This window comes from Choristoneura fumiferana, chromosome 7, assembly GCF_025370935.1.
Source record: "Choristoneura fumiferana chromosome 7, NRCan_CFum_1, whole genome shotgun sequence".
NCBI lineage: Eukaryota > Metazoa > Arthropoda > Insecta > Lepidoptera > Tortricidae > Choristoneura > Choristoneura fumiferana.
Window position 1 is genome coordinate 13,238,353 of NC_133478.1, and position 23,808 is coordinate 13,262,160.

Sequence of the window (23,808 nt, forward strand, 5' to 3'; positions counted from 1 at the left end):
TTCTAGTCCAAAGTTTCAATAAAAAACGCATTCTTATAACCCCTGACCTATTAAAAGGCCACGGAGCACTCGGGGCTATAGCTATATTGGACTTTTCCATTACTCTACACAATGGAAAGGTTGAATAGGGTGTAGCGAGACAATATAGTCTCTGTATCTCAAAATCATTTATATTTATTTAAAAATGATGCTTTGATGTCCAATCCCTGTATATTGAGCTGGATTAATAAATGAATGACGCAAGCTTTCAGCCAAATGCATGACTGGTCAAGTGATTACTAATTTTATTCCTTGGTACGTGGAATGACGAAGGTTTATAAATAACGCAAAGATTGTTTCCACAAAACAAGGTCTTGACGTACAATACCTACGTTATAAATCTGTAACGCCAAATACAAAACCTACATTCCGTGTACATAAAGTGAAATGAAGAATGCTAAAAGGGTTTACATTTTATTTCAGTTTCAACTAGGATATTTCCGGGATAAAACTTATCAAAATTTAACCTAAATCGGTTCAGCAATTTAGATGTGAAGAGTTAACAGACAGACATATAGAGTTACTTTTACAATATTAGTGAGGATTACAAACCAGCTGTACTAGTAGATGTACCGTAGCTGTGTACGTCACTTCCTACAGCTTTTGAATTATGAATTGGAGGAGATGAGCGAATTCATGACCACGAATTCGTAATTACAGGTGATACAGGAGATCGACGACATGATGCAAGAGACTCCGTCATCAGAAGGCGACATATTGGAGTACAATGAAGCGCTGGAAAAGGGGAAGGAAGTGCTTAACTCGCCTTTATATGAAGACAGTAAGTATTTTACAAAATACTTAATACTTTACTTTTATTTTAGGTAGAACGGTCCAAAAATTCGTATTCCAATCCGTCTTTTCAAAATTCAAAGAAACATTGTAAAGAAGTCAATGTACTTACTTATAGGCTTATCTAACTTATTTTTGGCGTACGAAAATCTATGTGTGTGAATTGGTCTCAAACTTGGCCTGTTATTTGTATCCAAGTAATATCCTCGGCAGGTTATTTTTTAAGAACAAAAAGTTAGTGACACATTATAAACATACTGGTAACCTGGGAACCTGGGAACCTCCTTAAATGGTCGTCGGTCGCAGCGGGCCAGCTATGTATTAGTTTTTTATGTGCGCGTAATTATGGTCAGTATGATGTAACTGAAGCTTCTTGCCATTTTAGTAGCTGCGATGCTTAAAATTCCTTAGTGACAGCTAAAATAATAGCTGTATTTAACAACTTTAATCTCGTAGAATAGTACAGCCTGGTACAGGCACCAATATCTGACACAACACATCGTGTATAAATATTTGATTGTGCGACTCAATTTCTGGGGCCGGTAGAATGTGTCAGATATATTTGCACGCTTTACTTTGGCAGGTATTAATGCAGGTAACTGTGCGTACAGTATCCGACCGATATTCTGTAATAACTGCAAAAACTTTAAACATCAGTCGTGAGATCTAAATGACGATGATTTGAATTTTAATGTCATCATCATAATCTCCAGTTCTTACATAATCATAGTGACTAGATGCGTTAGGCTGTAGATATTTCCCACACGGGATTTAATGTCATTTCTAAAGAAAATAATAAAATGCTACCTAATTAATAAGTAAATATCACGGGACAATTCACACCAATTGACCTACTAGTCCCAAAGTAAATTAAAACAGACAGAACAGTTTAAAAAACTGATATCTAAAGTTATTAAAAAACTGGTCGCTACCCGAGACTCCGTCCGCGCAGATTTCATTTATCACTATTCCGCGGGAACTATGCAATTTTCCGGATAAAAACTATCCTATGTCCTTCTCCGAGACTCAAAACTATCTGTATATAGGTAGGTACCGAATTCCATTTAAATCGGTTCAGTGGGTTTATACGTGATGAAATGAAATAATAAACTAACAAGCGGACTTACAAACTTTCGCAATAAATAATATTAGTGGGATTCTTTCTCTTATGCATTCTCGTCTGATTCAGTTAAAATACCTCCCCCTTGCAATCACATTAAAAAACTGCCGTAATACAAATCGTCCAAATAGGCACAAAAACTACAAACTCCATTCTCTTTCTCTCTCCCCAGAACTCCGTCAACTTTCCCTAACCCAACTGAACGAGACATACATGGAGCTTGAAGTTCTTATTCGGGAATTCTCCGAAACCCTCATCTCTGAGCTGGCGCTGCGCGACGAGCTCGAGTACGAGAAAGAGCTGAAGAATACCTTCATCTCTCTTCTGCTCGCTGTTCAGAACAAGCGTCGGCAGTACCACACTGAGAAGAAGAAACGGGCACCACCGAGATCACCTAACTTAAGCGGTGGCTCGGAACCAAAGGTGAGAAGTAACAAATTACTTAGTTAAAGATAGGTAGGTAGGTAAAGGTAGGATACTGCGCAAGATTGATTGTGCAGTGCAAGGTCTATAATTGTTGATATATGATTTGATTATACTTTTTTTTCTTAATGTCTCTTGTATCTATTAATCCATATATCTGAATAATAGTGCGTATTTATTCATCCTAAATGGGTACTAGATACCTATCAGATTTGTTTTCAGTTTAGCCTATAATAGATAATTAGGAAGGTACTTAAGTAATAGTCAATTGAAACAGCGAGATGTATGTGGTAAGTGATACATAAGATAAAGTAAATGCTACAAAATGTAAATAATTTAATTCATATCCCTTAGGATAGTAGAGAACATCTCTCCAATCAATCTCCAAGTTAATGACCAGTTAACTCGGTTTTCTTCGATCATTCAAGAAGTGAAAAGAACTTAGAATTAACTGTTTATGTGTTTCAGTACTTGACTACGGTGATACCCTTCCATCTCGACAATGGACCCCCTGACAACCAAACACTGCAGGTTCTTATCAAGAGTAAGTTTTTATTACTATTATGAATTACTAAATGTATGATTGTTAAGGAAAGACAGAAAAATACTGTACTCGTGCAACGCTTCAGAAATACCTATGTACCACAAGCAGATATACCGATATGAGTAAAGGTTGGCATATTTTTGAGCCGATTAACTTTATTTTTTATAATGGGATCGTTATTTGATTTAAGATGATCAGTAACGCCAACTAGAGGTTAACTGTTTTTAACGTTCAAATATGTCTCTTTCGATTTGTTTCTTTTGATGAAGTAGGTGGAACCTTTATGCTATAAATGTCATGTTGTCGTCACCACGAGTCGTCACGTACTTTTGTTAAGGAAATAATTATGAAATTGATCATTAAAAAGATCCACCCTGTTATATGAATCAGTTTGTTCGACTGTACAAAAGCAAATACTCAATGTCATTGCAACTAACAAGAATCCATGTTTGTTTCAGTTTTAAAAGCGATCAACGAGAACAGCCCCACCGTGCCCACGCTCCTAACAGACTACATACTGAAGGTTCTTTGTCCGACTTAATCGCGACATCAACTCTAGTTAATTCTTCAATACATTCATAAACCAATCAAATCACTGCACCTTGATCTAATCACCAATAGGGAAGCGTGTTTTAACTTGATGCGTCACTGATGCAAGCCCTTAGCCAATCAGAATGTTGTATTTAGATTGATGATGACGTCAAATAACGGAATAAACAAAACATCCTCGTGTAAGCTATGACTTTATCGAATAAATATAGTAAATTCTAGTCTATCTTGAGGTTATTGCTCACAACTCGAACTTTTTGATTTCAAGGCTTTCAAGGATACTTACAATTGCAAGAGGAATGTCATTGCCTATTTATTTCTGTAGAACATAATTTAACCGTTGAATCTGATGTCTCATTGAGCATTTAAGCCTTGAGTCTTGACTTATTTTTATTACTTAGTTGTAAATTATAAAATGATATGTATATTAATTTATCGTTAGTATAATTATGTGTACAATGTAAGAGCGTGTTATGCAATTTAAAACAGTTGTTCACAATGCGTGGCATAAACCTGAAGTTCGAAAGAAATAATAAAAAACAATTCACTCTAACGCCATTCAGTCAAACGGATTATAATTGATAGACCGATAATATACAACTTAGTGGATTTGTCCATTCTTTAAATACTGTTAAATTGACATAACGTATATGTATGAATTGCAGAACGGTAGTGCAATGTAATTAAGACTAACAGTCCTGTTGCAGTTAAAGTTTGTTCCGTTAAAAGTGAAGTATATTTGCCATTACAGTTTCAATAAATGAAACTGCGTTTGCTAAGTAAAATTTGTAATTTTACATCAAATTTGTTTTATTGTAATAACATTATTTGCATAAATGAACTGTGATATCGTACCGTAGTTGTTTAATTAATGCTTCCTTTTAGATTTACCCATTTGTGTTATTTTTCGTAAGTGCTAGCATATAAATATTTATTTAAGACAACGTCTCGTGGTTTGCTTTGAATTTCAAAAGATGTAAATATCAAACAAAATGTACTGAAACTGGAATTGTCTTTTTTACTGAGTAGTGTGCGAGAAATTGTTCTGACTAAAATGTAGATTATACTCTAGATTTTTAATAAGTTACCCACTATGGCTAATTGGCTTTCACGAAGGAAGTAGATATTGTTTGTAAGTCATCAATTTTTCGCACGCAATCTCCTTTAGATAATAAAATTGCTAGCCGAAGCAGCTTGTAAATATTTTGATGTCAGCCTCCTTTCAATTAACTAGTTTGATATTTCAAAATGATCTTTTTTTTACAAAACATCGAATATTTTATTTCTAACATGGCAGTTTCTTCTAGAAATGTAGCTTTTGTAGAGTAGACTTGATACAATAGAAGCTATCTTTGTTTATTTTCTAATCTAGCTACTAATCTGATATAATAAATAATAGTTTAGTTGTTAAAACGTGTATAAGTTATATAATTATCTAGTCTCAACATTTCATAGTTATAGAATACTTTGTTATAAATAACATAAACTAAAAAAAGCTAATTTGTTATACTGTAATTATGTGTCAGCGAATTCACCGTAAAGTTTAATAATAATCGCCATTTTAATTGCATGATAGGTGTGTAAAGTTATTGTTGTGATTCGGAAAACGATGTCTTACTAAATTGTCTTACTTAAAGAAGGTAAAGTGTACCTATATCGCACGAGTAATAAATTATTAGACCATTCAAACTTCTATTATGTTTGCAAAGAAAATTAAAGCTTATATCGCACATATTGAATTAAATTTAAATAGAAACACCTACTGTTTGTTGTGAAAATGTATAAATGTCTATGAAACTGTAAAGTGAATCAGAGGTATGTGGTACAGTAGTACAGTTGAATGGTGACCTGCTGTAGAACTTTGTCACAGTTAACGATCATAATGTAACTAGCGCCTTTTAAAAAACTTAAATATTTAAGTACGTAGCAAAATGCAAATGATCATTATGCTTTATTTGCCTGGAATGTCATAAAGGTCCTAAAGATCCATGGCACCTGAGATCACAGGACGTACAATGCGTTAAAAGAAATGTGTTTTCACCTGCTAATGAAGTCATTATACCTAATAATTGTTGAAAAGCTCTGCAGTGGTTCACGTTTCAAAGAAAAGATGGCTAATGTAAAATATGTTTAATGCGATTCGATGTTACTACATAGTTAAGTGAAATGCACTTTGCGTCATTAGAATAAGATTGGAGTAACTTCTAATGGAACTGGCTTACGTGGTAGCCATTGTTTAAGGCTTGGTACCTGGTTGAAATAAAGGAGCTTGAATAAGAAATGTCTTTCATTAAAATAAATTCTTAAGAGTAAGTATGTATAGTAAAGATTCAGTGGCGGACTAAAGGGGCGGCAGGGGCGGTCCGCCCCGGGCCCACACCTAGGGGGGCAGGGCCGGTTTGGCATTGGCAAGCATAGAAAAAAAGTTTTTGCGTGACGGACGTCGCTTCGCTTGTAAATGTTCACGTGGTAAAATATTGATTAAAATTTGATTTTCCATTCAGTAGGTAAATATTCAAATCTGGAGGGAGCCGGCGGAAAAATGTAAAGATCGCCCCGGGCCTCAAAAAGTCTTAGTCTGCGATTGCTAAAGATTAATAAGAATATATAGTGATTAGCGTCGCTAAGAGTATCTTATTTTTGTAGAACAATGAAATCATTGTTTTTCGGTGATAATTATTTGTCTTGGAACAGTTTCTATAACTATCTACAACTACTATTTCAGTCTATGATTATACAAGTCTCACCTATACCTATGTCAAGATTCGATTTCTCTTTTTTTATTAGCCATTTTCTATGTCCTACTGCGGGGCAAAGGCCTCTACCTCGGATTCCAACTTCCCCTGTCGGCAGCTAAGTTTTGCCAGTAGTTTCGATTTCTCTTAAGCTTTTTTATATAAGTTGCTCCCATAAGTTGCCCCATAAGTTGCTTGAATTTAAATCGATTCCTTAGATATTTTCTAAACTCAAAATCAGCAAATAAAAGTAACATTTTCTTTGTACACACACACTTTATTTTTTTACACAATCTTTGTTTCACTAAAAAGACCCAAGTTCGTTGCGTTGAAAGTTCTTCAGTTCTAAAGAGGGTCTGTTCTCCTTACAACCCTAAATGCTGAAACCTGTGTCACTGAAATAAACTCATTCAGTAGCGTAGTGTAAAAAAAAACAATCCCGATCAAAAAAACGACGTAGAAGCGTGAGTTAGGCAGGTATAGGTATATTGTCTTCAGACGTAGACCTCGTAATTAGTGTAGATACATCTACAGTATCTACAGCCTCATTGCTACACTTGTCGTCACTGCCATCATGAAAACAGTTATTGAGTTAGTAACAAGCAAGCCGGTAGATAGAGATCAAGTTGTTACGGCACACGCCACTCGACACTACTTATCATAAAATTATAGATTTTGGATGATAAAGCTGTAGAAGCTGGTGACTCTGGCGAATGCCGAGGGGAAGCCAAGCTGGCAACCAGCGGCAGCCACGAACGAACTGATGCCAACCTGGAATAAGAGATAAAGAGTTAAAAGCTACACGGAAACGAACAAAGAATATCAGAGCATATTGGACACGAAGTTTTTCATTTGTCAATTAAACAATAGTAGATTGTACAACAAGAGCATAAAACAGGTAATTTTACCCGAGACGACTGGCTCGGTGGATAGACACGTCAAGGGGAAAATAGGTTTAATGCTCGAGTTTTACATTCTGCTTTTCACTTCGATGGCGAGGAAATGAAAAAGCAACAGTGAAAACAATTCTTCGTTTACTAGGTAGGTACCTTTTATTGTTCACGCATAACTATTATAAGTACGGGAATATATAGATAAAATATATTGAAATTGTTTACATTGAAGATTAACGTTATGGACAATTTTCAATAGTTATTTTAATATTACTTGGCGTAATAGTTTGACAATAAAGTATTTCAATGAACTATTTTATTTTATATTTCCGTTCATTTTTGAGGATTATGCGGTTGAGGGCACAATAGAATAAATGGCTTTGTTCGAAGGTTGGCTGTTAACGAGATCGGGACACCTCAAATAATTTCAATACTTATACCTATACCCGAATGGCTGTTTCGCACCTTATACAATTGTTCATACTTTTATACACGATGACTTCTAAGTCGTGATCATAAATTAGTATTTCATGCTCAGTTAATGCCGGGCAATATAATGGTTTCCATACATTGATTTCGTGATTATTTTTGAACAATGTATGTATGTATGTATGTATGTAAACTCTTTATTGCACATAAAAATAAAAATACAAATACAAATACACAGAGAGGAGAACAAAGGCGAGCTTAGCCCTAAAAAGGGATCTCTTCCAGCTAACCTAGTCCAATACAATGCCTAGTACAATGTATGGAAACCGCAATTTTTTTCAGATTATTTCCAAAAAATAGATCAATGCATTATATTGTCCGGCATTAACTAAACATGAAATACTAATTTATGATCACGACTTAAAAGTCGCCCTGTATATCGCAGTTTCATTTAAAACATCAGTTAATTAATACAGAAGCTAAAGATCTTACAAGAATGTTTTGTCCATTGCGAACGACGGTCAGAGGGCCACCGGAGTCCCCGCCGCAGATGCCCACGCCCCCAGCGCCGTTGGTACAGATGTTGCTGTCCAGGGCCCAGAAGCCGAAGGTGGCCTGACACTGGGCCACCGTGATCACTTGGAGGGTCACGTGACTCACCACCGTAGACGTTGTCACGCCAGTTTGTTCTGTGGAAAAAGGATGCTCAGAAAAAACGACTTGTCCTATCCTACTAATGTTAAAACGAGTTTTTTTTTTCTTCTGCTGCTTCTGGGCACAGACAAAAGTCTGATGGGTCTATTTTGCCAGCGTCAAGGTTGGTAGCTACAAGTGTTCGCGGTCAAGAAAAATAATGAGACAATTTGTGAAGATGTTTGGTCGATTGTTACTTAATCATATTATATAGAATAACCGGGTCGACGGATTTGAATAAAAACACATAGATATTTTGTAACCTGGATTAACACATAGAATCCTTTTTATCTTGGAAAATTGTATAGCTCCTACGGGATAGCGTCGAATGAATTCTTCATAGACAAAATCGCGGGCAGGAATATTTTCAGCTGCTCTCAAGATATTAGGCCTGTGACGAACACAGTATAGCTACATTACCTAATAGGGCTCCATTTGTTAACCTTCGAGTATAAAGTCGTCAAATCGTATGTTGATTAGATATCTTATGCTTGATTACAATGAATGAGCACGCTTACGTCATCTTAAAGACATCTAAATAATCTACCTTAACTCAAATCAGTTTTTATTTTCTTCAAATCACAAATCTTCATTAGCCGGAATACCACTGCTGGACTAACGGGGACTAGAGGGGGTTTAGAAGGCCACAATGAATGACAACTCGCCACTTGCATCGGTTGCCCGCTACTCTCACGCACGATGTCGTTAGTCCATCTGCCAACTTCGTCTTCCGGTTTGTGGTCACCACTCGAGGACTTTTCTCCCCCACCGGTCATACGTTCTTCAAGTGAATATCACTAAGAAACTTACGGTCGCTGGTCATTCCGTATCCAGCGGCGACACCCCATTCCCCGGCAAAGGTTTCCCACAGTTGGGTAGTGCTGGGCAGCGCAATAGGTTGGATGGCAGCTGGTGAGATGAAGATGGAGGTAAATTATGCAAAAAAGAACATGTACAATATTAGTACTAACTAAGCGTTCACGCCAATTCACGTGTTCAAAACATACTTAGTGTTTCTCATTAAGTATGTTTCGGACGTATTTATTACGAAAATTACGGATTTGCAAAAATTTTGATTTTCATAAAAATAAATAGCTATTTATGGAATACCTACAAAGTTATTTTTTAGTTGTTCTTATAAACATACGAAACCTTCGTTCCGAGAATTCAACTTGCTTTTGGCTGGTTTTTTACCTGTAAATCCTACGTTTGAGGGCAGATAGATCACAGCAACGTCATTGGCAAGGGTGGCTGCGTTCCACTGTGGGTGCAGGACGACTTGCGTCGTAGAAATTCTGGTTCCGCCAAAGAACAGCCAATGGGAGCCGAAGACCACTGTGAACTGCCAGGCCTGGTTGCGCCCGTCGAACCAGCAGTGGGCAGCGGTGACCAGACGATTGGCGCTCAGGAGGGAGGAACCACAGACGGAGTTGCCGGCTATGTTCAAAAGACTGATGATAAGGCCTGCCTAAAAATATAAAACAATAGGTAAGTACTGTAGATCTTGAAAAAAAAAACAATGTAAAAATTAACAAAATTAAACGTAAATAACCCTTGGAAACAGATTTAAAATTAACTTTTGGTACTGATTAGCGTTTGCTATTTGAAGCTAATCTAAAACGCGACTAACTATATCAAGCCAAATATAATGAAATATGTTTAGTAAGCACCTACTGCGTGTGTATAAAGATAAATGTTATTTTAAAGTTAACGATTGCTTATTAGCTGTAACTTTAACAGAATAAAAATATATAATTACCAAATGAGGGTAAGCATCGGTATTAGCAACAGCCCCACCGACGATTCGTTCATTCTGCCCCTCCTTCACACTGGCATGGTACTGCTCCTCAAAAGCCTTGATCCTGGCAGCTTGAGGGATCCCCACGGCCTCGTGATATCCCAATGAAGGATTCACCAATGCCACCGCCGACGCCACTATGGTCAAACCCACCAGCAAAACCGAACGCATTGTAGCGAATCCAGATAATTTAGCCATAATCAATCAAGCTATGATTTATATATCAACTTTATCATTATCAACCCTATCGTCATTATCAGATGAAGTTATCGTCAAATCGGCTTAGGTATATGGATGATATTCTGGATTAATTAATTATCGATAATGACAAAAAAATCGTGATTAAAAAAAAACACGTGACTTTATAGTCGCACACTTTATGTTTACTCACATAATTGTAAATAATGGATTGGATACTTTGTATCATGACGTAGAACTGTGTCTAATCTCGGGAGTCTACATGTCACTGTTATAGAATTCAGCAAATTAGCCAGATTTTTGACAAATATTCTCTTTACTGGGTGTCTGGTGAATCTGACTTTTTCTCTATGAAAGAGATGTTTTTTGTAATCTTATTTTGCCTTTTCAGTTGTAAATGGAATGTAGACATTGTTTAGATTTTAGTCCATAGCAGTTCATTACCCTAGTCTCGAAACGACAGGATCTGTACCTACCTCTTCGTTATGTACAACATAAAATCCATTAACTCGATTCGTTCTTGAATGCACTTCTAATATTTACCTCTTTAATTTTATCGAAAAGTTTATAGTTTCATGTTATTTTCCATTCGTTGATAATAATTATATGAAATGCCGTGATTGAACATAGATATGAGTCATTAGGGTATATATAATAAAAAGCTAAGATAAATTTTCAGAATTAATGGTTTTAGTAAAATAATTAAATTCTGGTTTAGTTGATTTCCTCGAAACTGAGTGGAAAAGAATTTAGTAATCCTGGCTACCATAGTTCTCACATCAGCACCTAAGAATCGGAAAAAACAAACAACAATCAGGGTAAGCAGAAGGAATATAAAAAAATAGTAGTACGAGTACATAAATAAGTACTATATTTAAAACTGAATTCGTTCTCCTCTATTAAAAAGTTCATATTCGCACTCATGTTCACATTTTACATGTTCTGTGTAATGAAGCTGTGGAAGCTGGTGACCCTGGCAAAGGCGGAAGGATGTCCAAGCTGGCAGCCGGCAGCAGCCACAAATGAGCTGATACCCACCTAGAAATTACCAAAATAAACGTATTATTACAGAAGAAAACTGATTAAGTAAATATTCGGTATCTGCAAATGCTATCGAAGACAGGACAAGTTAAAAATCAGTAGGCATCTAAGTAATATTTAAAGATTCTACGTGACAGTGTCTTATTGTCACTCTAGCAACCCGTAGCTACGCCCGCGTTAGAAATACCTTCACGAGAAACATATTTAGTTACAAATTTAAGAGTTTGTACAATCATGAGTAATATGTTTTAAAGCACAAGGTTTGCTCGGATAACGCCATGTATTGTTTAAAGACAAAATTAACATGTAATTTTGAAAGCCGAGTTATTTTTTATTCGACTGGATGGCATGGCAAACGAGTTGAAACGAGCAACTGGGCCTCCTGATGGAAAGAGATCACCACCGGCCATAGACACCTGCAACCCAAGGGGGATTGCAGATGCTTTGCCAACCTAGAGGCCTAAGATGGGATACCTCAAGTGCCAGTAATTTCACCGGCTCAACTCTCCACGCCGAAACACATCAGTGAAAGCACTGCTGCTTCACGACAGGATTAGTGAGCAAGATGGTGGTAGCAGTCCGGGCGTACCTTGCACAAGGTCATACCACCTGCATTCACCCGTTATTGCGAAATTGTATAAGTAACAAATATCTAACCATCCAGCTATCCTCACAAACTCTATCATTTATAATATGAATAGGATAGGTACAAAGAATCGTTTAATTATCTGAAACTAGTTAATAATAATAAAAAAGGTAAGTAAGATAAGTTCGCCTTTGTACATCTTATTATCCTGTGTTATGTTATTTTCATGTGTTTTTATGTACAATAAAGAGTTTTACAATACAATACAATACTAGTCCGTCGTATAAGTGACTTGTTCTTTCCCGGTTCTACTAATAAAATTAAGGAGAAATGCTGGTCATGACAGATTCCCTGAAGCAAGAGGTCTTAAAGTTAAGGTAATATTATTATCATCTCACCAAGATATTCTGTCCCCATCGGTTAATGTACAGAGGGCCACCAGAATCTCCACTGCAGATGCCCACACCGCCGGCGCCGTTGGTGCAGATGTTACTAGCGAGTGCCCAGCTACCGAACACTGCTTGGCACTGCGCCACCGAGATCACTTGTATGTTGACATGGCTTATAACTGAGTTAGTGGAAACACCAGTTTGAGCTACGAAGAGAAAGAAATAAAAAAAATGTTTCATCTTGATTCTAGAATCATAACTGCAAGCAGTTAATCGAACGGCATTTACGAGTATTACTAACCATCGTTGGTTTTTCCATATCCAGCTGCCACTGCCCACTCACCAACAAAAGTCTCCCACAGCTGACTAGAGCTAGGTAAAGCAATAGGTTGGATGGTATCTAAAAAAAAAACAACATTTAATAACTTACCGAAAATTAGCATCTGTGAGCAGAAAGTAAAATTACTCACTGGAATACCAAACATTTTGGGGCAAGTAGATAACAGCGACATCATTGGCCAAAGTAGCCGTATTCCACTGGGGGTGTAACACGACCTGAGAGGTGGCGATGCGAGTTCCTCCATAGAACAGCATGTTCGTGCCTAACGCTATCGTGAACTGCCACGCCTGATTCCAGCCATCGAACCAGCAATGAGCTGCTGTTACTGCTCGGTTCTGGCTGATCAGCGACGATCCACAAGCTGAGAGGCCACCACTCAACAGATTAATTAAGAGTCCACCCTGAAAAATTTGATTGTTTGGTTAAGTCCCTGTAACTTCCTCGTCAGTATCTTTTCAATTGTGTTTACCGTCCACACTTTTAAAAGCTTTACTGTAAAACCATTCTGTATGGTCAGTTTTGTTTACTTCATTATCTACCTCTATTAATGATGAATGAACCTTATGCTTACATTTCTAAAAATTGAACATTTTCTTACCAAAAAGGGATGAGCAGCGTTAGTAGATACAATTCCTCCGACAATTAGTGGATCAACCGCTCTTTGCTTCTCTGTTTCGGAAAGTTCAGCCATGATCGCATCTTCTGCGGCTTTTATTTCCGCTGCATGGGGTATGCCTATTTTCTCATGGTATCCCAAGTTAACTTCTACATAGGCAGCCGCTGAGGCCAATAATGCCAAACCAATTAGGAGACACCGCATCGTGTAAAGAATATGTTAAATAATGAGCCGTCGTCTGACTTATATTTATTTTCAATCAATGTTATCGCGTAAATCTGGCGATAGGCTTGTTATCAAGTCTAAATTAAAATGAATACCTAGCTTAAATTGAATAATTAAGGATTGTTTAATAATTCAGATTTACTTTAATCTAACGGGGAGAGTACAATTTAAGTCACAACGCCAAAATTCTCATATATGTATAAGTACATAATATAGTTTTGTATCAAATTTGTGATAGCAAATGTCATAAAAAATTATCGATATATACTTACAAACATAAGATTTGTAAAAATCTCAGGTAAATATGTCGGAATTTGTTAGTCACTCCTAATGTTATCCGTTTCAATAAATTATTTAAGTATGTTTTACATGTTGCGAATCGATCAAGTTTAATTTAATCGATATAAATTATCTATTTCGCGAAACATACACAAGCAACTTAATTACCGGATGTCAAGATAATACCTTTGCAGGATTTTGGTACCTACTACCAGTAGCAGCAGATCTTTAAAGTATATTAGGCAAAAAAAAACTACCTGCTATAGTATACTTCAAAACCAGAAGATTTCTTTTCAAAGTCTCCATAGACAAGTGTTGCTTAACATTTTCTTAATTAAATATCACAAGTCAAGCTACTAAGGAATACTTTGAATACAAAAGGGGAAATATTGAGAAGTGATTTGTTTTTGTTGCCGACTACGTTATCTAATGGCATTGTTGTTTGTCTCGTAGTAATTAGGCATTTTAAACATATTTACTAACAAGTCTTACATGTCGATCACTCAATATTTTCTCAATATTTTAGATTCACTCGTATAAACAAAATTATACTAAATATTTCACTACGAGTACTAATATTTCAGGCTAGAGAATTAGAATGATAGTCGGATAGATATTGGATAAAGGGGGCAATAAAACAAACGTTAAATTAACCATAAATATTCTTGTATTTCCACATTTCCAGACACTTCAAGCTGCGATGATTTCAACAGCACAACTTTCGTCCTTGGCTGTGTCGTCAAGTAGTTGAAAAGTTTGTATTTGCACTTGTGTACGCGATTACATGTTCTGAGCAATGAAGTTGTAGAAACTGGTGACTCTGACGAATGCCGACGGATGTCCTAGCTGGCAGCCAGCATCAGCCACGAACGAGCTAATACCAACCTGGAAATGAGTTTAGATGAGTGAGATAAATGAGAAAGAAATGAATTTAGTAGGTATTAGATAAAAAATATCATAGCATAGCGGAACCTAAAAAGTAACTTGCTAAGAAACATCTTAGTGGGATAACCTATAAGTTCTGTGTCTCCTATATCTATTAAAGGTTCATGCAGCAAACGGTTTGGCACTAGCAAGTTTTCTGTCTCACCAAGATATTCTGTCCCCAATGGTTAATGTGCAGAGGGCCACCAGAATCTCCACTGCAGATGCCAACAACGCCGGCATCGTTGGTGCAGATGTTACTAGCGAGTGCCCAGTTACCGAACACTGCCTGACACTGCGCCACCGAGATCACTTGTATGTTGACATGGCTGGTAATTGAGTTAGTTGAAATACCAGTTTGAGCTACGAAAAGATAGAAATAAAAAAATCATCCTGATTCAAGAACCAAAACTGCAAGCAGTTAATCGAACGGCATTTAATTTACTGGTATTACTAACCCTCGCTGGTTTTTCCATAGCCAGCTGCTATAGCCCATTCGCCAGCAAAGGTCTCCCAGAGTTGACTGGTACTGGGTAAAGCAATAGGTTGGATTGTATCTGAAAAAAAAAAAAGTTTGATAACGTAGCAAAAAAAAAAACGATTCAGAGCAATAAGTCAAATTACTTACTGGAATACCACACGTTTTGGGGCAATTAGATAACAGCGACATCATTAGCCAAAGTAGCGGTATTCCACTGGGGATGCATTACCACTTGAGTGGTGGCGATGCGACTTCCTCCTGAGAACAACATGTCGGTGCCTAGTGCTACTGTAAACTGCCACGCTTGGTTCCTGCCATCAAACCAGCAGTGAGCGGCTGTCTCTGCTCGATTCTGGCTGAGAATAGACGACCCGCAAGCTGAGAGTTCACCACTCAACCGATTGATAATAAATCCACCCTGAAAAAATAAATCGCGTAGTTAGTCAGCTTTATACCCTGTTAATCATCATTCAATGCTACGATTGTTTCTGAACTTTTCTGATTCATTTATGATAAGAAGCCCATCGGAAAGTTTATTTGATAACACGAATAAAATGAAATATAAGAAGGGACTGGTGTGCCAGAGCTTTACTAACTTATTATGATTTTTTTCGCTATGCTTTTGGGATTCGGATTAACTTAAAAACTATTATTTTAAGGAGCAATGAGAACTTTTTTACATTCTATTTGTATTTGAACCAGCTGAAACGAAGAATTGTGCACTTACCAGAATACCACACGTTGGTCAGCAAATAGATCATGGCGACGTCATTGGCAAGAGAAGGTGGTGTGAAAGGATTACACTGAGACATCACGACGTTAGAAGTAGCGATCCTAGTGCCTCCTGTGTAGAGCCAGTTGCTTCCCAACACTACAGTGAACTGCCATGCCTGCTGCCTCGTGTCTAGCCAGCAGTGAGCGGCGGTGACTAAACTATTCTGGCTGAGGAGTGAGGAGCAACAAGCTGAGAGACCCCCGCTTAAAATATTGATGACCGTCCACCCTGTAATGAAACAATATTAGAAAATTTAAGCAGGAAAACGTAGATGTTCAAATTCAAATGTCTTTATTCACATAAAATATGTTACAATAGGTAATAAATTAACATTTCCAGTACTTACAACAACATATTTTATGAAACAGATTTTATTTGATGTTTTTCAATAATAGGCAATTTAAATTCTTTGTCAATTCAATACTCTACTCTTTGTCTTTGTTAATTTGTCTCTTTATAACTAACACGGTATTAAGAAAAGAGTATTCAAGTATACCATGTATCAAGCGACAAAACATAACATTTTGTATGGAAAGTGTAATATTGTTTTTACTCATGTCTTTCAAATTACTTACCAATGATTTTACCAGATACGGATGAGCTCCAACAGCTGACACTGCACCGCCTACAATTCTTCCATCACTATGCTGCACTTCTCCTTGTTGGGCGAAGATCCTCTCTTTCTCGGCCTTGATCCTGGCTGCGTTAGGTATAACAATGCTGTCATGGTACTCTACCACCACATCTTCATAAGCTGCTGTTAAGGCGAGCAAAGCAAAACCAACTATGTATCAGGAAACGCATCGTGAAAAGTATTGTTGTTGCGTGAACCTGCAGTATTTATAATTTTTTACTTACCTAATTGTTGTTATCATATTAATTCTTAGAAAGGATTACCTATGATGTAGGAAAAGCCAGGGTTTTACCGGGGATAGGCTTATTAGACGTGATTCGTGATAAGCTATTCAGTGATTGATAAAGTTTAGTAATCGTTGGATCGCCCCAAACGTCACATCATAATACTTAGAAAAATATTAGGGAGATTAGGTACAGTCATATCCTGTGATAAAGTAAAGGATAGTTATTATTTAAGTTCTCTTTTTCATTTATCTAAGTAATGTAGGTTTATCTTTAATGTGTTGAGCTATGATTTGTGGAAAGTGTCTAACTTACTTCACCATCGCTTCGCTCGCTCGGCTCGTGCGTTGTGGTAACAATTCATACTAACCACTCCCCGCTTCGCTCGTCGTACCTAAATTTTTCTTGTTTTCGGCATATCACGATGTATTTCACACGAAAACACAAGCTGAAACATGGATGCACAGAAAAACCAGAAAAATAGACCAACGCTGGGAATCGAACCCAGGTCCTCAGCAATCCGTGCTGCGTGCTATTCCCCTACACTACCACTGGACTGCGGATTTGTCCTGTGGTAGGACCTGGGTTCGATTCCCAGCGCTGGTCTATTTCTCTGGTTTTTTCTTGTGTTTTCGTGTAAAATATATAGATTTCACGGGATGACCGTAAAAGTAACAAAAATTTGGAGTTTAAATAAAACTACAAAAAGACTCCAAAACGTAATCTCACGATGTGCCCGGTATAGAGATAGGAATATGGCGCCATTTCATGATATGCCTAGGAATTTCGTGATTTGGCGGATTTTACGATCGGCCGCCGATATACCTACACAGAGTTGAAGTGAAACACGACTTTAATTTTTTGTGGGTTAACTATTTGAGTTCAACGGATTATTTTGGTCATGTTACATGTAGGTATTTCTAACAGTAGGTACTTACAATGTCTAAGCTTCTCGGTCAAAATAACTATATGGCGAACACCGAAGGTACAGTCTAGATTATCTTAGTATTTTTTTTATTTGTCTACAACGATGCTTATGTATCTAAAAACGAAAATGACACTTTGTTTTTTAATAATTTCATGCTTGGTAATGATACCAAACCAAAAAACAAAAGATAGGAATAGGTTATGGAACATTTGTGGAAAAATGCGATTTTACCCCAAGTATATTGTTTTTTTTTTATTGTAAGAGAACTAAGAAGTTTACAGACCCCGGCTGCAGCTTAAATTAAAGCTAATTAAATTGCCTACAAATTATATCTGTATATTTCACTAGTAGGATCAATGGTTTCGACGCAATTCCGGTCCAAAGAAGGTCTAAGACTAAATTTTTTTGGTAAATGTCTATTTTCAAAGTGCCGTAATTCGGTAACTAATTATAATTAAGCTATCTATAGAGCTTTGATTGGACTTAATTGTCAGAAATTTAATATTCATAAATACGTATAAAGCAACTTTTGACACAAAATGCACGGATTAGGCGATATGGAGCAAAATCTGAAAAAAGTCCAAAAATTTCGTAGTAAATTATTTTTGGAAATTGCAAACTTCAAAATACATAGCCCTATTGGGTCCAAACAACATACTAAAAAATCAGGGATACATCATGTTTTGTTAATTTATTGTTAATTTTAACCGGCGCCTATTAAGAGTTTATCTGTTTTTATTGTATTTCGTTAATAAATTGTTGTGATAGGATAACAATTCGCTGTTGGGTTCGGTTCTGTCGTAAAGACAAAAAACTTTAATTGTCTGAAGAAGTAAACACGATTGTACTTAAAATGTGGCTGTTTGTTATCAAAACTAACCTAACCAACGAAAAGTTGGAAAACCCGTTTTCTAGCGATGGTTTTAGACATGTTTTATCAAAATCGGTTAAGCCGATTTTGAGATATTGAACTTTGAAGTGACAAAGTCGGGGGCTTTCAAACCTTTTGTTGGTTAGGTTATTGTTAACGAGATAACTCGCCTACAAGACTGAGGAGCAGATATCATTGTACTGAACCTGGCAGAGGTACTACGTAGATTTTATGTATGACTTTGACGGAAGTAAGGGGTTAAGAATAAGAGGCTTTAAGCTATAGTAGTTCCCAAGAGGAGTAGGTAGCTGTGATTTTTATTTTTTCGTTATTGCAACATACGGCGTGCACACACTTAACGAATCAATCTACATCAATCAGTCACTGATTGGGCGGAAAATGACAATAAAATTGCCTATTTGTTGATGCATCTGACGGTTATCATGACATCACCACGACGCTGCCGAAGACAAGATTTTCATTGAAAAAATATATTCATATATTTTTTTTTTGATAGAAACATTTTACCACCCAATTATTACGAACGGTCGATCCAATCTAGTGATATTCGTCATAATACGCGGTTAAATTTTATTAATAGCTAGTTATGTAGGTATAGGTAGGTAACACAACTTTCACACATTCTGTGGCATAATGAAAATAAATATACGTGTTTGTGTAAAAATATATTATCTTTATTTTGTCTCATAAAATTTTAATTTTTCACCGGATTAATTTATTCACAAATACTTTTACCTGTCATTAAAAGAGACGAAATACTTCGATAAAATCTCGTAGCTATCTCAAATCAATACTATCAAAAATGACCCTAGGAATATGTTCATAATTCATTAAGTTCAGTCTGATCGATTTTGATATAATTAGGTATGCGAGCTTTCTTAAAAGCAGTGGCTATTTACAAGTGCTGACGTATAAAGTTATGGTAGCTGGTGACTCGTGTGTATCCAGAGGGGTGGCCGACCTGGCAACCGTCGCGGGAGGTGAAGGACGTCACTCCAACCTGGAAAAAGGGTGCATCATGTAGACATGCATTGGGTCAAATCCATTGTATACTATATATCTTAAGATAAGTTAAGTTTATGCAAAATATGCGTGTTCATGTAGTTCCTCCACCTCCACTGAATGAACACACACAAATCACACAAACCCATCTATCACCACCACGACATTACACTGACGCGCTTCGAACTCAAGCAGAGGTCATCTTCAGAGGAATACAACCGTACACCATGCTACCTAATTGTTTTAGTTAAATAAAATTTTCTTATTTGGACTTAATACGTTATAAATTGCGAAGTTAATTAACTTGCACGTGATGCATTTGAAGCTTACGTATATTTTAATGCAAATATCTACTATTAATATCAAAGGGATACAAATCTCAAAGTTTGTCAATTGTACTTCGTTTCTTTTCTTTTGTACAATAAAGAGTTTACAAAGCAAAAGGTAGCGATTAACGGAACGGTATCGGCGGGATCTGTGGTCGAAATAGGAGTGCCTCAAGGATCCATTCTTGCCCCATTCCTGTATTTTATTTATGTAAATGACCTAACTTATATGGAAAGCCAAAAGTCGGGTATAGTTATGTTTGCTGACGACACGTCTTTATTGTTCAAGGTTAGTAGAAAAGAAACCGACTTCATTGAACCCAATGAAACCCTGTCCATGATATCCGCATGGTTTGCTGCCTATAATTTGTTACTAAATCCTAAGAAAACCAAATGTATTAAATTCTCGTTGATAAATTCATTTAACTCGAATTCAGTTTCTAATATAAAGTTTTTTGTTTAGTGGCAATCGGTCGCTTTTGGTTAATATAAAGTTAAATGGTCTAACTATTGAATTTGTAAAATCAACAGTATTTTTAGGAATATACCTCGTTGAGTTTCTTGCCGGATTCTTCTCAAGAGAGGTTTTTCCGAATCGATGGTAGATTTTTGTTGACATTCGTGCTTGTTATAGCCGAAATTGAATGAAGATATTTTGACTTTTGTCATACATACCTACATAGAATATTGTTAAAGACAAATAAAATTATTTACAATGGAAAGGTTCCATGGTGGCCCGGGAATCAAACTGATCATATGAATCAAACTGTACATATTTTTTAAGTCCATATTTTTGCACTCGACTGTACCAGAACGCTTCTCCCGTGACTGTAGACAACCAGGGGACCGCCAGTATCGCCGCCACAGACCCCGACTCCGCCCAGCCCGTCGGTGCACATGTTCCATTCGGTCACGGTGAAGCCGAAGACAGACCGACAGTAGAACGTGGACACGATCCGAAGTGCCACGTGGCTTACTGAGGCAGTTTGCTGGATGCCCAATTGCTCTGGGAAAATAGTAGATTGTATCACAGGCGAGCGTAATTCTATTTTTGGTATGTTATTTTAACTCCTAAGCGGAGCGAGTGATTCTAGAGTAGGTCTGTACAATCTTGAGCGCAGCGAGAGATTCAAAATACGCCACCCGACAGGAAAAATATTTGCTGTCGAGTGAACACTTTACTTTTTATCGCCCCTTATGAGATTTATTTTTCTCTCGTCTAAACCCAAAGGGTGGAACATTATTTTTCATATAAAATGCACTTACGATCGCTGGTCCGGCCGTATCCGGCAGCGACCCCTGTTTCCCCGTCGAAGGTCATGAAGAGCTCGATGCCTTCGGGAAGCGCGATTGGTGCGATGCTGGCTGCAATTTCGAGGTTATATAGTCCAAGTTATAAGCAAGTTCCTGTCACTATGCACAGTCTCGTGAATCCGGCACTGGAAAATGAGTCGGTGCCGGAACATGTGACTGTTTAATTACTGGCCGTGATACAGACTTAATTCAGCTTTATCTGACATCAAAGCATGAGCGCAAACGCGTAGATATATTTTTACCAGTTTCAGCAAGAAATTTGTTGGGTTTAAACAATAATAAGGGCAAAAATAAAACAATTCCAGCGCTACCACCTTGTTCTTTAATCCTGCTAGAGTATGTTTTAAAAAAAACACGAGTATATACCTGCACAAACCTGCGAAGCAATTCAATGGTGCGTGTGAAGTTCCCAATCCGTACTGGGCCCGCGTGGGAACTATAGCCCAAGCCCTCTTGTTCTGAGAGGAGGCCTGTGCCCAGGAGTGGGACGTATATAGGCTGGGATGATGATGATGACGTCAAAGCTGTCGTGGACAACATAATCAGACTTACCAGAAAACACGACATCAATAGGCAGATAGATCATAGCAATGTCATGAGTATAGGTGACTGGATCCCAAGTGTTGAACACGACGACTTGGTCGGTGGCGACACGGGTACCCCCACTGAAGAGGGTGAGGGTACCAAGGACCACTGTGTACCGAAAGGCTTGCCAGGTCCCGTCGTACCAGCAGTGGGCGGCTCCTACCAGACGGTTGGCGCTGAGGAGAGAAGCACCGCAGACTGAGACAGCTGATGTGCCGACGAGGTCGATTAGTAATCCAGCCTGGGATGAATAAATCTCAGCAGTATATGATCACGGTTATGACACCATAAGGCTGCGTGTTCACCAGAGATCTGGGAGGATTTCTTGCGAGCAATGTGTTTGTCATGAACCAATAGAATCGACTCATTCATCGGTCCTCGCACAGCACAGCAGGGCTACTACGAAACTCGAAGTTCGTTTCGTGCGGTCCCTCTGACACTTAAACTATTTAATACGAGAGCGAGAGGGACGGTACGATACGAACTTCGAGTTTCGAGTTTCGTAGTAGCCCTGCTGCTCTAGTAGAAACATTTGAGCGGAGCGAGGATCCTACTTATCCTACATATTATAAATGTGAAAATTTGTGAGTGAGTGAGTGAGTGAGTATGTTTGTTACTTCTTCACGCTGAAACGGCTAAACGGATTTGGATGAAATTTGGCGAAAAGTTAGTTTATAACCTGGATTAAAACATAGAAAACTTTTTATCCCGATATTCTTACGGGATAGGGATACAATCTTTACATAACAACCGCTGAGCTTAGAGTTATGAAATATGGTATGTAGGTAGCTGAACGTCTGGAATTACACATAAGCGACTTTTTACCCGATATTCCCACAGGATACCTAGGGATAAAATTTTGAAATAACAACCATTGGGCTTAGAGTTATGAACATTTTCACTATGATGACATAGATTTAAGAACTTAATGGATAGCTGTTATTGGCCTGTTATGATGTAACCATGTTGTATGTTCCTTGTATTACATGTATGGTTGTTGTTATCCTGAATATAAATAAATAAATAATACCTAATGCAATGCTTACCAAATAGGGATGCTCGTTTTCAGACGCAAAGGATCCACCTACGATCCTATCTTGCGTCCTGTTTTCTTCCATCAGCTGTTCCGCTGACCTGATCTTCTCAGCCTCAACCATCCCAACTTCTTCATGATAACTACGAGAAATTGGCTCGGCCCAAAACCGAGGCAGCTAAAGCAATAATAATGAACACACGCATATTCGCGAAACACACGAACTAGTGTAAATTACGTACTGTTTTATTATCGTTAAAATGTAGGTAATCTCGTCTTTAAAAGATAAAGGATGGATTTGGATTAGTATTGCTGATATTAATAATCGTAATTACTGTACTAATATTGACTGCGCATTCGTTACAAATCCGCAGAACTATACAATAAACCAATCAACTTAGGAAAAGTTGAAAAACCCTCGTCATTTCTAAGTTCATTATCTGAAAAACGACTGGACCAATTTTTATAAAACATATCAAAGAACCACCCTAAGGAAACTTACTTTTCACATAAAAAATCGCATCCGGTTGAGAGCTACGATGCCACATATAGACAGACAAACATTGGCGTTAAATGTATAATACCCCTGATTAAATCACTAACCTAACCTATCCAACAAAATGTTGGAAAACCCAGACTTTGTCATTTCAAAGTTCAATATCTCAAAAACGGCTAAACCGATTTTGATGAAACATTCTAAGAACCATCGCTAGAAAACCTGATTTCAAATAAAAAACCGCATTCAAATCGGTCGAACCGTTTCAGAGCTACGGTGCCACAGACAGACATACAGACACACATAGCGGTCAAACTTATAACTCCCCTCTTTTTGCGTCGGGGGTTAAAAATGCTTCGACTTCTGAGTGTTTTAATGTTCAAAAATACAAACGCATTCTAAGACCTATACCTGCTGTTCAGAGCGCGATTCGTAGTTGTGGTACGCCCGCACTAGCGCCATCTATCGGAATACAACGAAACTACCCTCTTTAATTATTTCTACA

General features: G+C 37.4%; 4 protein-coding genes and 1 pseudogene across 5 annotated transcripts in view; 1 reads left to right on the forward strand and 4 right to left on the reverse strand.

Annotated features, from left to right (window-relative positions):
• Window positions 1-5,748, forward strand: part of Unc-76 (fasciculation and elongation protein Unc-76) — a 47,704-nt gene extending 41,956 nt beyond the window's left edge. For both annotated transcript variants that reach the window (XM_074090241.1, XM_074090242.1), the window contains exons 4-7: window positions 700-820; window positions 2,124-2,374; window positions 2,843-2,918; window positions 3,377-5,748. In XM_074090241.1, the coding sequence (XP_073946342.1) occupies window positions 700-820; window positions 2,124-2,374; window positions 2,843-2,918; window positions 3,377-3,459 (531 nt within the window). In that variant the 3' untranslated portion in view covers window positions 3,460-5,748. The remainder of the gene's footprint in view (window positions 1-699; window positions 821-2,123; window positions 2,375-2,842; window positions 2,919-3,376) is intronic.
• Window positions 5,749-6,448: 700 nt separating this feature from the next.
• LOC141429742 (brachyurin-like) lies at window positions 6,449-10,228 on the reverse strand. The gene is made up of 5 exons (XM_074090230.1): window positions 9,977-10,228; window positions 9,412-9,685; window positions 9,028-9,126; window positions 8,017-8,213; window positions 6,449-6,973 (listed from the first exon to the last, which is right to left on the reverse strand). The coding sequence occupies exons 1-5, from the start codon at window positions 10,211-10,213 to the stop codon at window positions 6,869-6,871; spliced, it is 912 nt and encodes a 303-aa protein (XP_073946331.1). The 5' UTR covers window positions 10,214-10,228; the 3' UTR covers window positions 6,449-6,868.
• Window positions 10,229-11,061: 833 nt separating this feature from the next.
• Window positions 11,062-13,413, reverse strand: LOC141429743 (brachyurin-like). The gene is made up of 5 exons (XM_074090231.1): window positions 13,168-13,413; window positions 12,700-12,970; window positions 12,531-12,629; window positions 12,239-12,435; window positions 11,062-11,251 (listed from the first exon to the last, which is right to left on the reverse strand). The coding sequence occupies exons 1-5, from the start codon at window positions 13,387-13,389 to the stop codon at window positions 11,147-11,149; spliced, it is 894 nt and encodes a 297-aa protein (XP_073946332.1). The 5' UTR covers window positions 13,390-13,413; the 3' UTR covers window positions 11,062-11,146.
• Window positions 13,414-14,369: 956 nt separating this feature from the next.
• LOC141429936 (brachyurin-like) lies at window positions 14,370-15,601 on the reverse strand (annotated as a pseudogene).
• Window positions 15,602-19,193: 3,592 nt separating this feature from the next.
• Window positions 19,194-23,054, reverse strand: LOC141429744 (brachyurin-like). The gene is made up of 5 exons (XM_074090232.1): window positions 22,821-23,054; window positions 21,742-22,015; window positions 21,142-21,240; window positions 20,685-20,881; window positions 19,194-19,547 (listed from the first exon to the last, which is right to left on the reverse strand). Exons 1-5 carry the CDS (start codon window positions 22,929-22,931, stop codon window positions 19,443-19,445), a joined length of 786 nt encoding a protein of 261 aa, XP_073946333.1. The 5' UTR covers window positions 22,932-23,054; the 3' UTR covers window positions 19,194-19,442.
• Between the last annotated feature and the right edge of the window lie 754 nt (window positions 23,055-23,808).